This window comes from Penicillium waksmanii, assembly GCF_028829765.1.
Source record: "Penicillium waksmanii strain IBT 27052 chromosome Unknown utg000009l:1.0-4314994.0:1.0-4318279.0, whole genome shotgun sequence".
Taxonomy (NCBI): Eukaryota; Fungi; Ascomycota; class Eurotiomycetes; order Eurotiales; family Aspergillaceae; genus Penicillium; species Penicillium waksmanii.
This window is the reverse complement of record NW_026643255.1, coordinates 3,113,474-3,127,985: the sequence shown is the minus strand read 5'-3', so window position 1 is coordinate 3,127,985 and position 14,512 is coordinate 3,113,474. Positions and strand designations below refer to the sequence as shown.

The following is a 14,512-nucleotide window of genomic DNA, read 5'->3' as shown; positions in this document are numbered from 1 at the left end:
ATTGCAGGAGTTTCGCTCTTTCTCGGCTCCGCTTAGACTGCTCAATACTTTGGTGTTCTTGAATTCGAGTTTGCCAGACCCATAGCTAGTTAACTAGTGTTTACGGTTCGCGCCGTCCTCGGGTATCTGAGCTTCCTCCACCGGGGAGTCGTCGGCAGCGCATCCGAGCAAGGATCAATCTCCAGTTCGGGGGTTCCCACGACTATAGATCCCACGTGGTGAGTCGCTCAGATAATCATTACTTCATTCAAGAGCCGTTTCAAGCTAATTCAAAGCCCAGGACTGAAACGTGGCTGATTCTCCATCCTCCTATTCTGGTTTGAAGTGGTGACTTTCTCGTCCTGTCTGTCCGGCTCTGTCGAGATACAAGGACAGCGTGAGTCAATCATGGAGGAATTTGATGTCATAATCATTGGAGCTGGAATTTCTGGAATCAATGCAGCTTACAGGGTTCAAACTGAGTTGCCCTCTTCTCGCTATGTGGTACTGGACGCACGAGAAGAGATTGGAGGAACATGGAGTTTCTTCCGCTACCCCGGTCTAAGATCTGACTCTGATCTTTATACTTTCGGCTTTCCTTGGAAACCTTGGAAAGTGGGCAAGCTGATTGCAACCGCTCCATTGATCATGGATTATATCCAAGAGGCCGTTTCTGAAACGGGAATCGATCAGCACATTCGATTTAAGCATCAAATTACAGCTGCAGATTGGTCGACCAAAGACCAAAAATGGAGACTGTCTGCAACCAACTCCAAAGGGGATACAGTCTACCTACAATCCAAGTTCATCATCATGGGCACTGGATATTACGACTACGATAAAGTACTGCCAGCACCGATCCCAGAAATCGAGAACTTTGCTGGCTCTGTCATTCACCCTCAATTTTGGCCCAAAGATTTCGATTACTCGCAGAAAAATATCATTATTATCGGGAGTGGGGCAACTGCAATTACCCTCCTACCAACCCTGGCAAAGAAAGCTGCTCATGTTACAATGCTGCAGCGCAGCCCAAGTTACATCTTGAAAATCGAAAATACACCATCAAAGCTCGGCTTCCTACCCCAGTCTCTCGCGATCCAGCTCACTCGACTCTTCTTGATCTGTGTCCCCGCCATTTTCTACTATTTCTGTCGATTCTTTCCGAATCGCTCAAGAAATATGCTGCAAAATGGTGTTAGGAAGCAGCTGCCAGAAACCGTTCCCATCGACCCACACTTCACCCCAAGGTATAAACCGTGGGACCAACGTATATGCTTCACACCTGATGGCGACTTCTTCGAGCCCATTCGAGATGGTAAGGCCGATGTGGCCACCGGAACCATCCGTCAAGTGGTTGAGGATGGTATCATTCTCGAGTCTGGTGAAAAGCTGAAGGCCGATGTTATTGTGACTGCAACGGGTCTCAAGATGAAAGCTATGGGTGGTGTACGGATTAGTGTGGACAATGAGAAAATCGAAGTCGGCGACAAATACGCCTGGAATAACGCAATGATCCAAGACGTTCCCAATATGGTTTTTGTCGTGGGATATGTCAATGCGTCCTGGACCCTGGGGGCTGATACCACCGCCCGGATGTTTTGCCGTCTGGTCAAATACATGCAGGCTCAAGGTCACAGAAGCGCTGTTGCAGGAGGTGTTGATGCCAAGACGATAGGTTATCGTCCACTTCTGGCATTGACCTCGACATATGTTGTACAGGGAGGGAGTGAGCTGCCTAAATGTGGAAACTCGGGTCCTTGGCTCCCGCGTGTGCACTATCTTGTGGATCTTTACAAAGCTGTGATGGGTGATATCACCAATGGCCTGATCTTTGCCTGATTTACTTCAAGTTGCTTTTGTTAATATTTTTGTTGAATGATCAGCATATATAGTAGTCATGTCAGTTCGTATATAGCGATTAATAGTAAGACATGCATCCACTTCAAGTCTAACACGGCTACTAGGAAGGATTTGAGGATGATAGAAAGTCATAAGAGTAAACACAGATCGGGAATCTTCCATTTTAGCTCTTTGATTCATCAACCAAGTAGAAGATGTGTCTTTGCGTAGATGACGATATACATGACTGGGCGGCGCACTGGGGCACTGGGGAGTCACGTGGCTGACTTGCACCAGCCACGAGACTGCGCCACAGCAAAATCGCCGCGCCGCGAATTAAATCCACAACGGAGAATCACCTTTGAAGAAATCACAGAAATTCAGCTATTACCGCAACACCATATCACAACACACATCATGTCTCGATCCGGGAAGTGAGTGCACGTTTTCCGCCCAAATTTCAAGTCTAAACTAACCAGGTCTTTTCATTTTTTTAACAGCCGCGCCGACTGGGCGGACGACGAAGAATTTGACGACCCCTCCGCTCTCCCCGCGCAACAAGTTATTACCAACAAAGATGGCACCAAGACCGTGATCTCATACCGCTTCAACGACGATAACAAGAAGGTCAAGGTCACCCGCCGCATCAAGACCACTGTCGTTCGCGAGAATGTCAACCCCCAAGTTGCTGAGCGCCGCTCGTGGCCCAAGTTCGGAAACGAGAAGGGCAATCCTACCGGTCCCTCTTTCGATACCACCTCCGTCGGCGAGAACATCGTTTTCCGTCCCAGCACCAACTGGAAGGCACAGGCCAAGGAGGCCGAGAAGGAGGGCGGCGAGAAGGGCAGCATTCAGGATCAACTCAAGGACAAGAAGGTCAAGTGCCGTATCTGTTCCGGAGAGCATTTCACCGCGCGCTGTCCCTTCAAGGACACCATGGCCCCCGTGGAGGAGGCCACTGCTGGTGGTGCGGGGGATACAGGCGAGGCCGAGGCCGGTGGACTGGGTGCTGGCAAGTCCAGCTATGTTCCCCCTCACATGCGCAATGGTGGTTCTGGTGGCGGCGACAAGATGGGCGGCCGCTTCGAGAAGGACGATCTGGCCACCCTCAGAGTTACAAACGTATGTGTTTTCATCCCACGTCCAGATATCTCTTTCTTTCGAAGACTTCTACTGACACCTATTTCTTTGTTCGCCTACAGGTCAGCGAGTTGGCAGAGGAACAAGAGTTGCGGGATCTTTTCGAGCGGTTCGGACGTGTCACCAGAGTTTTCCTTGCCCGGGACCGCGAGACACAGCGGGCCAAGGGCTTTGCTTTCATCAGCTATGCGGATCGCTCCGATGCGGAGAGCGCTTGCGAGAAACTGGACGGCTGTACGTGCAAATACCCCCTTGGCGACCATATGGAAGAACATGAACTAACCCCCTTCCTTCTACAGTCGGTTACCGCCATCTCATTCTTCGCGTCGAGTTCGCCAAGCGAGCTACTTAGATTCGTTTCTCGGTTTTCTTTCACGACATATCTGGTTGGATTCTCCTTTTTATTTTTACAGGCGGGCCTAGCTTTTGGCTGAGGCTCCTCTGCAATCCTTTTCTACTGTATGATTGATTGATAATGATGATTCCTCAAAAGACACCCACTATGTCATTTACTTGCATTCGTCAATCGATACAAAAGCAATGGTTCAGAGATTCATAGATCCCCTTCTGGCGATTTAGACTTGGTAATAGTAGATGTGTCACGGTACAATCTTTATACTATCTTTCTCGATCGAACTCCCAGCTTCCAACTTCAACATGAAGTTCTTTTGTAGCGTACTAGTACCTACTAGGTAATATCGGCGCATTCCAATGTTGTCGCTGTCACTTGCTTACTAACGAATACTAGTACTAACTAGTAGGCATTTCCTCAGTACTCGTTCCTAGATTTGGTTTCACTAGAACTGGAAAGCTTCCAAAGTTGGAAGGAAAGAATTGCATGGAAGTTTCAGGTACCATTTCCAAAGTTTTGAAGGTTCTCAATGGACCCGCCGCCACGGAGATTCAAGTGCTTTTGATAATTTTGTTCGAGGTAACTGATTACGACAAGAATACCACTTTGATTTGTCATATCCTTCTCACGTCCATCCTTCAAGTTCGCCTACCATCAGTACCAAGATCATGTCACTACTAGTATCCCAGGCGCTCGTCCCGTGGCCGAGACAAGAACTGAGCAAAGCGCGACAATGCATGGTCTCGGCGTGTCCGAAGTTTTTTTCAGTAGCCCCGGATAGGATGCGCAAGACCATCTGAATTAACTTTTTCCCTCTCTCCCAACAGCGGAGAGTGATAATCAGACGAAAGGAATGGGAAAGTTACGCCCCCAAATGTATGCCCGACATTAATTTGCGCGCGAATCCCAGATCCTGCACTTAATTGTAACAGTACAGATCTACCAAGATCTCCTGGATCAGACGATGCGTGTCTAGCCCCGGCCAAAAGTACTCGCTTCTTAATTTCCCGAGCTGAATCAGGTTGCATCACGTAGCATCGACGATTCCTTTGGGAAAGTGACTTCGAGAGGAAGAAAGCTTACCTGGGATGATTCCCCAACGCCTCGCCACCCATTTTTACGAATAATCCGGGGACGCGGAGATACTTCTTTCCCTTCTCACAGACTTCTTAGCATCACCAGAGCCAGGGTTTAGGCTCGGCCCTGCCACTACGGCATCCAGTATGACAGATATGCACATGTGAAAGGAGTTCGTGATGTTCCGAAGTCTCAGTGACAAGAATGATAGTGTGGAAGATTCCCGGAAGGTGTCTGGGTCAATCTGCCGTGATACGATGTCAAAACAATCGACAAGAAGGGTAAGCCTTGGGGCCACCCTGTCGGCTTCGTGCCGTTGAGCAAGTTTTGCTTGAGATTTTTGCCTTCCGTGTTACTCGGATATGAGTTCGGGTTGGCTAGACACACACCAGGGCCATGGCTAGTAAGATAAATGAGACGGGTTGTCACGACATCAGGCAAGGAAGTCATTTTTTGCCTCTGTTTCCAGTTGAGTGTGCCGTCTTTGACTGGCCTGAAGCCCAACGCCATCCAAAAGTCTGCTGGCCTCCTGACAGGTTTCCTATCAAGACTCGTTCAGAAGCGACCCAATCGTATTCGATACTGTTGCCGCCATCCTTGCCGAGTTGATGCGTTTTTCGCACTCCGCTTCTTTTAATCGCCCTCGTCCCATAATCCATGTCGTGGGGCGTTTTCTTGGGTCTCGTTTGGCCCCTATCCGGAGCCCGTTGCAGGGATAGGTTCACCATGATACCATTGGTACTTTCCACTGGAAATTCAGGTCGATCAAAGTTTGGAATGACAGCGCGAAACGAGCTACCAATAGGGGGCCATCCGTCATTCTCTATAGCTTGCCTAGTCGTAGAATCGAAAGCAGTGAGAGGATTCAGCGACCCACAAGGCAGCCGAATCTTCGGTGAGCTACCGGGAGCCAGGTCGAGAGTCGCCCCATGTAACCTTCGAATCTTTGCGAGACGTGATACACAATCAAAAAAATCATAGAACCTTGTGGCCACGGAGAGGGTAAGAGATGTCTCCCGGTATGGGACCACCCGAATTGAGTTTCATCGCATCGACAAAATCGAAATAGGCATTCCCAAAAAAGAGGGTTTCTGTGCCCGGAGTTGACACAGTGTTATTCAATTAGAGTAGTACTTCAAGTTTTGGGAGTGTACGTTGCCGGTACCTCTCACGTGGTCTGGTCCAACCCTTGTTCAAAGTGCGGCTGTGGGAATTGACGTGGTAGATGATTGATGGGCAAGAATTGGTGAGGATCTCCCTCTTTTCTTTGTCTCAAACTTTAATGTTAGTGAGGGCTCTGGGCACCATGGATCACGCACGGTGGATGTCTTGAAAGTCAACCATATAGTCTCGCCGAGACTTTCGGCCGTGGGGCGGCCCCAACGGCTGCCCATCCCGGGTCACAACGAGTCGAGAATCCGGAAGTATCTAGTGCTGACACGGCAAACCTGGACCAGGACGCCTGTCATCGGCGATAATTTGGGGGCAGCGGCGTCCGGGATGCGCGGGTTCCACTAGAGGTGTAAAGATCCTAGAACAACGGGCATGATGATCTAGGGTCGCGGAACAAGGGGAGAAAGGTAGCCTAGAATATGACCCCAGAGGGTGCTGCGACTTCTCGGGACTCCATCTACTCCATATTTGAAAGCTACGCTGGCCAATGGTTCCAGCTTGTATGCACCCAGGCAATAATGGCAGATCAGCCCCGATTACCCCGATGACAAGCATGTTCCGATTTTTTCGATTTTTTTTTAGAATTTCTTCTTTGGGCATCATCACTGTTGCTGAGAACAGTTGCAAGTGGCTAATGCCGGATCTTTGTTCTCGACTCTCACTCCCTCTTTTTTGTTGATTCTGGTCCTGAGTCTTTCTCTTCCCTGTCAGGATTCGGCCGGGTGCAGCCTGACATGGACGCTGCGGAATTGACGACCGTGAAAGAACTGCGTCGTACAAAAAGAGCTTCTCATGCTCAAGACATCATGATCCTGCTTCGCAGGATGCCCACGGCCCCCTGGCCTAATCTCTTAGGTTAATTCCTCCTGCAGCACGTGCCCACATCAGCCCTGACTGGCACAGGAGCTAAGGGAAACGACGTAGAGAAGTCTTGGGAGAATATGCAACCTCTGTCCATCTGGAGCTCTGGACCGGATGATTGACTAGGTCGGAACTTGAACCTTGGTTGGATTGATGAGTTCATGCAATTGCCGCTACTAGTTCCGCGTAACAAACTCAAATCAAGGTATAAAATTAGCACCAATTAGCGTATGGCAAATTACACTTTGAGGGGGAATGAAAGAGGAAACTTTGAACTTGAAGATGAGCTCCGTAGTACCTGCAGAAGTCGAGGCTTCGTCAAGCTAGACTCCACTAGACGGTCGGACATTTTTTCCCAGGACCTCGTTCTCTTTTATGTATCTCACGGGCAATAGTCAATTGTGATGAATCGGAAAAGGTGGGGACAAGTGGAGATGCGGCACGGGTGCGCGGGAGGATCGATCTCGTCGACGGCCACTACTGCGCTATCGCACCTACTAGTTCCTATGTTTTCTTTGAGCTAGTTCAAAGGATCAGGCTGACAGTTGGACAACTCTCCGTGTAGAGAAATCGAGATCTCCAGAGCAGCACGAGGGACCACATTAAATGTCTAAAAGTACATGTATCTTGCACACCCAGAACTTAGGGACGGCCCCACTGATACGCAAGCCTCTTAAGACTACCGAAGAACTCCGTACAGGACTAAGAGCTGCACTACATCGACATCAGCTACACTTTTCTCATCGCTAGACTACTTATGGACTTGTTATGTGTATTTACCGTACAGTCCTCCTCACCGCCCCGTACGGAAACGCAATTGATCCCTCCGAGAGTCAAATCAGCTTCCACCATTCCCATTGCTTTCATCATACATCCTCAAATGTACCTTCATCCATGTAAATAGCGCTCGGCCACTATTCTCGAAATGGCTTTCCTTTCACCCCTGTAACAACGCCCCCATTCAGTACCGTCCATGTATTGTCTTGTCTCGGAGGGCCAAATGAATGGACCGTGGAGCCGCTGCACAACATACCCTCCTTCGATGCCTCCCCAAGTGAGTGGTTCCAAAGGAAATTACTATCGATCAAAGGCTCCATCCGCCAATCATTCAAGTGCGGGCGCTTTCCCAGCGTACTGTGCTTTGCCATCACGACCAACTAGTCTCCTGCGGGTTGGCCGATCTTCGGGCCACTAATGCACTTTTCGACTCGATCAGGGCTGGGGTTCCACTCATGGAGACTGGAGTCTCTGAGTCTATGATGCAAAAAATTTACCCCCCAGCATGGCCATGCCTCCTTCTTCAACCAGAGGGGGCGTTTTAGACGTGCCCGTGGACCTCAGAGTTCTAGTCTGGCAGATACTGCCGGGTACGGACCGCAGCATGATTCGGCTTTTCCCGTCCTGCTTGAGCCATTCTCTAGTGGGGACGCTGTTCCTAGTTGGGGTACGAGTCCATCGGTCACAACCAGTGAGCGGAGTGTCCCAAGCCCCCCCCCTTCCTCTCCGGTAGTGGAGCGAAATTGGGCCTCTCCTGAGGCTTCCCTCGATGCTTTCTTTCCACAGACCTTTCCCCAAGTTTGTCGGTGAAGACATGGCTAATATGCGCGATGCAGCTGGCTAAGTGCAAAAATTGCCGATCGCCTGATCTTTGTTTTTCGTCATGCAAATACCACTGCTCGTGCCTCGACCCCCAAAAATCGCGGCAAGAAAGAAAAAAGTAGATGGGACGACTCCGACAGGTGTACCTCAGTAGCATGGACTATTTCTCATGAGCTTCTTCTTACCGGTATTTGTTATTTTTTTTTTTAGCCTTTTTCTTTTTTTGGGGTGGGGGGGGGGGGGGTTTCTTGTTGTTTTCCATATACGGGTGGGGTGAAAATCGCCATGACAATAATCATGAATATTATAATAATATTGCCATCATTACTATTTGTTGGTTGGTCGCCACAGACATTGGCCTGCAGATCCCCAAAGTCTGATACATCAACCACCGTCATGCGACTGGGGAGGAAGGGGAAGGGCAGACCAAAAAGGCGAACTCTGCACGGGTATCCTGGGGGCTGATCATCCTTTCTTCCCTCCTTCTTGACTAGTTTCATCTTATTTGGTTTTTCTGCAGCATCCCGCCCATCGGGTGTTCGCACTAGGACATCTGACTTGATCGAGACTTGTAATGGAAAATACATCCTACACTTCTGCATCGCTGTCATTGCCTGTCCGTACCGGGCCCTTACCCACCTTGGATCGGCCAGTGTCCGTGCATGGGCTTCGGGTCCTCCCAGGGCACGCAACATGGAGATTCCGGCCAATGCCATGCTCCTTGAACAATCAAACTGTCAAGAGCTCGGGCCAATGATTCGATGCTACAGTTCCTTCCAATGGGCCACCCTATTTGCGCGCTCCATCTGCCAGGACCGGGGTCACGAAAAAGAAAAGAAATGGGGACAAAATCGAAAATCCTATTTCGATTTTCGAATTTTGAAAAGGGAAAAGGGCAAAAAGAGGAATCCCAATTTAGAAGATCATCAGAACAAGATACGCCAGCCCTTGGCCCATTATGGTTGGACCCCTATGCAAACTGGCTGCTGCCACCCACTGTAGCCTTGCCGAATACAACGTATTTCACTGTCCCTGGCAGGCCCAGATTCTCACAGGAACTCGTGGCGACTTGGGCTGTGATAGCTTGAGGCTATTTTCTCTCTGCCAGTTTGACCAGGATATGAACTCTGACGAGACGCGTCCCGGACTCTCCCAACGACCAAGGAACAATTAATATTAATTGCGCCCTTCATGAGAGACTGCAGACCATCTTTTCTCCATTTTCCATTTCCTTCCAGCCCAGCCACAACAACCCACCCAAAAGAAATTAATCTGATCGCTCAAACCCACAGCAGAGGCTCCTGCTCTTGCATAGGTGTCGGTACTGCTCGCCTGGGGGACTCGCAAAAACGGAATATTACATCTATAACCCCCAACTTAGGGTTGCGAAGTAGGTGGGATTATCTTCCACCGTGCACACAACCACTGTACAGGATACTTTCCTACCACTCAAGGCCCGCCGTGCTTGAGATTCATTTGTGGACACAGTCACACCGGATTACATCAGTAAGTTTCTCGTTCCCTTTCCTTTGTCAATTCTTGTTATTTGTTTTATTACATTTCTCTCTCATTTCTCCCTTATTTCTTTTTCCCTTCTCCTGTGCCGCAGGGCTGCAATTCCTCAGTCAGGCAGGATCTTCATGATCTATTGCCCGGGGCAAAATATCAAGATCGTGGGTCGTGGCATTCCACTCCGAATTCAAGTCTATGACCTTCCTGTGAAAGAGTCCCGATGAGGAAAGGCATGCTCTTCAACCGGTGACGCATCCGTTTCGTCCACCGAGCGAATCCCGCCAGCTACTCGTGTGTGCGGGTCAATACCAGAAACAATAGGCCTCTTCACACGCTTTTTGAGACATGTTCTTATTCTCGTCCATGCCCTCCTCTATCATTTCATCTTTCTTCACTTCTAACTACCCGCTTTTGATCTCTTGTCTGCGATTTCATTTTATGACACCCCACTGGCCCATCACAAGTACACATACATTGCCCCCTTCTTACTTACTTGCAGAACCCCTCCCCCCCAGGACCATTATCTGAGATATTTGGGGCGTATATTATTTCTGGTTTTTGGTACGTGACAATATTCAGCAAATCTGGAACTTTCGTATTCGTTTTTCTGTCTGCAAACCCTCTCTCATGCAACCTTTGATGCACATGTCAGTCCCATGGCGGTGGGCAAAGGCCCATACGCACCAGACCTAACCCTTGAGCCCAGTGGCTAACTTGGAGAATCATGTTCTTGACAGTTTTTCCCCGTTACTCTCAGACGCCAAGGGTCAAGTGAGGGCTTAGGCGTCTCGCCGGTGTTACCACGGTTATCTATTCTTCAAGGTCTTTGGGGCACCTAGCATCAGCATCAGCACGATCACGATGAATCCTTGTAAGTCTCTTCTCGTTTTCTAATCTGCCTCGCTCGTCCTTTCCGCGATAGGCGTCTAGATTTCCCTCGCCGCTTGAGGGCCTTTCGTTGCCTCGCGGTCTACTCTTTATTTCGCTTTTGGCTAACTTATTCTCCTCAGCTGCGCTTCTACCGGACGCCTTCAGTATGGAGTGTCCCGTTACCACAGATGGAGACTATATAAATCCTCATGTGACCGGTTTTCCAACCAACGATGACGATAACCAACGAGTCGGAGGTCTTGCCTCTATGCCGGTCACCAACGGTGTGCGGTACCACGCACAGCAGCCTGCAATGCAGGAATTACAGTAAGTTATTCTGCCCTTTCAATTTGGACTGCCTTGCGCGCCACTCGGCCGGTTCTCTCTCTTCCCCCCTTGTCGTTGCGCTTCCTCCTAGTCCGGGCAACTTTGCACTTTAGGCCAGGCTGTTTCGGTACCTTCCATACCGATCCGCTGCGTGCAAGCGTTTCTTCCGATGTTTTATCCTTTTTATCTCAACCTGTGTCTGTTTACTCTGCCATTTCGCTCTTGTTCGGGTGGTTTTTAATCTTTTTTTTATCTCTTTCTTGTCTATCATGAGATTTCCCCCAGCATTGTTTTGATCCCTTCTGAATCGGTTGCTCGGGACCAGTCCGTGGTGATGTGACTTACTAAACAGCTTCGTCTCTTATAGCTACCCCGGATCATCTGCACTTGCTATGACTCCTCCAGATTCTTGCTCGGGTGAGTTCCCTCTTGTATTAGTGCGAGGTTGTTCTGACCTAATTATTATCCTCATCAGATTCATTCTCCCCCACTTCCGGTCCTCTTTTTCCTCATTTGTCCCAACATCAACATCAATTTGACAGGATGACAGACTTCCGGCGGGTGCCAGCTCTGTAAGATTGTCAGAATCGTCTATACCATCTATTATGCGAGGCTAATTAACCCTTCGTTTGGTCAGACAACCGCCTGCAGGCATGTCTATCAACATGCAGTCACCAAATCATACCGTAGACTCGATCCCGGGCCTGATGGGAAGAGCAAATGCATATTCGTCCTCATATGCTCTACATCGAGGTATTGGCTTACCCTTGTCTGTGATAAACTCTCGCTCTCATCAATATCCGAGCACTCCTCGGGCCTTGGATGGTTTGCTGGACCGCAACCAGGCCGCTGTCTTCCAGCATCCGATGGTAGAGTCCACGCAGCGATCTTCAACCCTGGTAGAGGCACCTCCATTCGAAGATACAACTATCCTCGAGTCAATTGTTGCGGAGTTTGGAGGCACTCAACAGACTTTGAAGCCCGAAGTTCAGGCTAAGATTGGACGAGGCTTCTTCGCATCCGATGGGAAGTGGACCTGCTACCGGCGGAATTACTTCGCAGTTAATTGCAGTTTCAGTCTTCATCCTTGGCCATCGACAGTACCTCTGTTTATTCGTCATTCCGATCAGACGTTAGAGCCAATCCGGGGATTTAGGATGCGCATCTCTGCCATCGTGAACGGATCCTACAACGAGACGCGGCCTTTGGTGCAGCACACACCCAAGCGAGACAAGCAATCCGAACGTACGCCCGGTCCAGTTATATTGCAACCAACACCGCCACCATCGCTCACCGCGGGCTCAACTGGAGCTGGTGGCCATGCCACCTTCCCTCTTAATTCGCAGTCTTTAGACTACAACTCTGCTTTCGCAGGGGCACCTCAGCCCTGTCAGCCTCCTACTTCGCACCTTTTCGAACGGATCCAATTTCAAAAGGCAACGGCCAACAATGGTAAACGCCGTGCTCAACAGCAATACTATAATCTCGTGGTGGAGCTTTACGCCGAGGTACCTCGAGGTGACATATCAGACTGGGTACAAGTTGCCCGTCGACATTCTCACCCTATGGTAGTCCGAGGCCGTTCTCCCGGTCATTACAAAGACGGGCGTCGCGACAGTACAGCAAGCATGGGTCCTGATGGTGAAAGTGGAGAAGGCCCTGGAAGTGGCCTTCCCCACGGAATGGGCCCAACATCGCGTTCACACATGCTCATGCATGACAATAGTTATCGGAGCAGCCTACCTTATGGAAGAACAGACTACCGCCAGATGAACAAACCCGAGCATTCACCTCTGCTCGATAGTCCTCTGGTCTCATCCTCTTCTTCCTCCGGCTTCGATTACTCCATTATGAATGATACCATGGATCCGATGGATACTCTCAAGACAGACTCAACCCTGGACCCCTACCAGGACCCCGTGTTCCCCGATCTTCCACACCACCACCGCCCTGGTACAGGCGGCTATGATCCTGTATACTCGACCTACGGCCGCTATGACCCCATTCAGAATCCGCATAGTCTATGCACCTAGATGAGATGCCACCTTTTTTTCTTTCAAACTTTACTGTGCCTTCCTCCTCTTCTTGTTCTTGTTTCTTGTTTCTTTTTTCTTTCTCTTTCTTCTATTTGATATCATTCATGCTTTACTTTGTTTAAGAAAGTCTCTGCAGAATTGGGAAACGGGTTTAACGGTTACGGACATCGGTGCAAGGAAAGGCGCGGCTGACGATTTCACGGCCAGTTTTTTTTACTTCTTTTCTTTTTGTGACTATTTTTATACTCAGACCTTCGGATTCCTCCTTGTGTGATTTCTTTTTGTTTCCCATTGCAACTTTTCCTTTGGATATTACTTTCACCAAATCCTCCGGAAGGACCGGGGTGTGCTTTTGCCGGTTGACATGAGCTGCAGCGTTCTGAACTAGGGACGCTGATACGAGTGTTGTCAAATTATCTTTACACCCCTTGAGATTACCTACCATCCTACTTCTCTCTTCTATTTTTATATCACTCTATCCAGGAAAAAGAGAGAAGCATACATAATGCCATCCAAGAATGACATTATATCAATTGTCTCCTATGACTGATCTCTGTTGACATATAATAACTAATTATTCTTATCAAGGTTTTAATGTCATCGCGTTTGCAAATAGCGCGATCTCATGTACCCTTGTTCTAATGTGAAATTCCCCGACTCGTCTTGACCCTGACCGCCAGGAACCGTTATTTGCTGCGGTCCTAGTCCAGCTCTCTATGTTGACCAGGATGTTACAGGGATCTGCTGGTCTCAGTTGAACTGAAATGGGGCACTGTCCATTCCCCCGTTCTATTTTTCGAATGGATTATTACCGGCCCCCAGCCCCTTCTAATCACCCAGGTGGCAACAAGGCGCGCCCGGGTGCGGTGACTCTTTCCAGCGTTCTCCATGGCCCATGACCATCTACATTGGATGATGAGACAGGGTTGTAACGAAGGGGTCGAATAGAGTGGGGGAGAGAGGGGGGGGCTGTATTAAGGCAAGCCGAGTGGAGCAGTTGTGAAGCATATTGCTTTTTCGTTTCCCTTGCACTGGGTTTGTCGACTTCGCGAGTCTCGCGTCAAACGAAAGGTGGGAAGATGCAGCGGCGGGAACAGCCAATCAAGATGACCAGCCTCACTTGCTGAGCGGCATCCTTGTTTACAGTATGATGTATAAGTATGTACTCCGTATATAGACTACACACAGACAGAAACCGTGCTTTGTCGTCAACTGTGAAGAGCTTACTGTCGGGCCTGATTAATTCCTAGGCAGCAAGCAAGGGTCATCGCAGGCGATGACCCGCATAGCCGTACATACACTTACACTGGATTAGGATTTTATGGAATGTGCAGATCAGTCCACCGATTGCTCATCGGATCGACGGTGCGTGTGCAGGTGATTTATTGCGTTTCAGCTCAGCCTGGTTTCTGCGGCTATTACAGCACATGCAGGGTACCTTAGACTTATTACCCAGCCCGGGGGGTCGCAATGGCCAAAATTTCAAAGGTAAAATACCAAAATAAGTCGAGATTACTTCTTTGGGATCTTGAATTTATGTACATTCCTAATACAGTGGACCAGAACCTTGGAAATGGTGACAATGATGGTGGTGGTGGTGGTGGGGTGAGAGATGTGATGGTGGTGACTTAGAGTGTTGTATCACACATCTTTCACCCAACCTGGTCATAGCATGGACCCCTCTACCATCAACTTTGTCACTTGGCTTGGAGGGGCGAGGGCGAGAGCGAGGGCTTAGAGATGACTT

At 49.3% G+C, this 14,512-nt stretch overlaps 3 protein-coding genes across 3 annotated transcripts; all 3 read left to right on the top strand.

Moving 5' to 3' along the window:
- Nucleotides 1–387: 387 nt before the first annotated feature.
- On the top strand, nucleotides 388–1,818 carry N7481_011511 (flavin-containing monooxygenase; the record flags this gene model as incomplete). The annotated part of the gene is made up of 1 exon (XM_057270730.1): nucleotides 388–1,818. The coding sequence occupies one exon, from the start codon at nucleotides 388–390 to the stop codon at nucleotides 1,816–1,818; it is 1,431 nt and encodes a 476-aa protein (XP_057117904.1).
- A 417-nt stretch (nucleotides 1,819–2,235) lies between these two features.
- On the top strand, nucleotides 2,236–3,310 carry tif35 (translation initiation factor eIF3 core subunit g; the record flags this gene model as incomplete). Its single annotated transcript, XM_057270729.1, has 4 exons — nucleotides 2,236–2,252; nucleotides 2,319–2,940; nucleotides 3,021–3,192; nucleotides 3,258–3,310. The coding sequence occupies 4 exons, from the start codon at nucleotides 2,236–2,238 to the stop codon at nucleotides 3,308–3,310; spliced, it is 864 nt and encodes a 287-aa protein (XP_057117903.1).
- Nucleotides 3,311–10,393: 7,083 nt separating this feature from the next.
- On the top strand, nucleotides 10,394–12,762 carry N7481_011509 (uncharacterized protein; the record flags this gene model as incomplete). Its single annotated transcript, XM_057270728.1, has 5 exons — nucleotides 10,394–10,403; nucleotides 10,543–10,729; nucleotides 11,097–11,146; nucleotides 11,280–11,301; nucleotides 11,367–12,762. The coding sequence occupies 5 exons, from the start codon at nucleotides 10,394–10,396 to the stop codon at nucleotides 12,760–12,762; spliced, it is 1,665 nt and encodes a 554-aa protein (XP_057117902.1).
- Nucleotides 12,763–14,512: the final 1,750 nt, after the last annotated feature.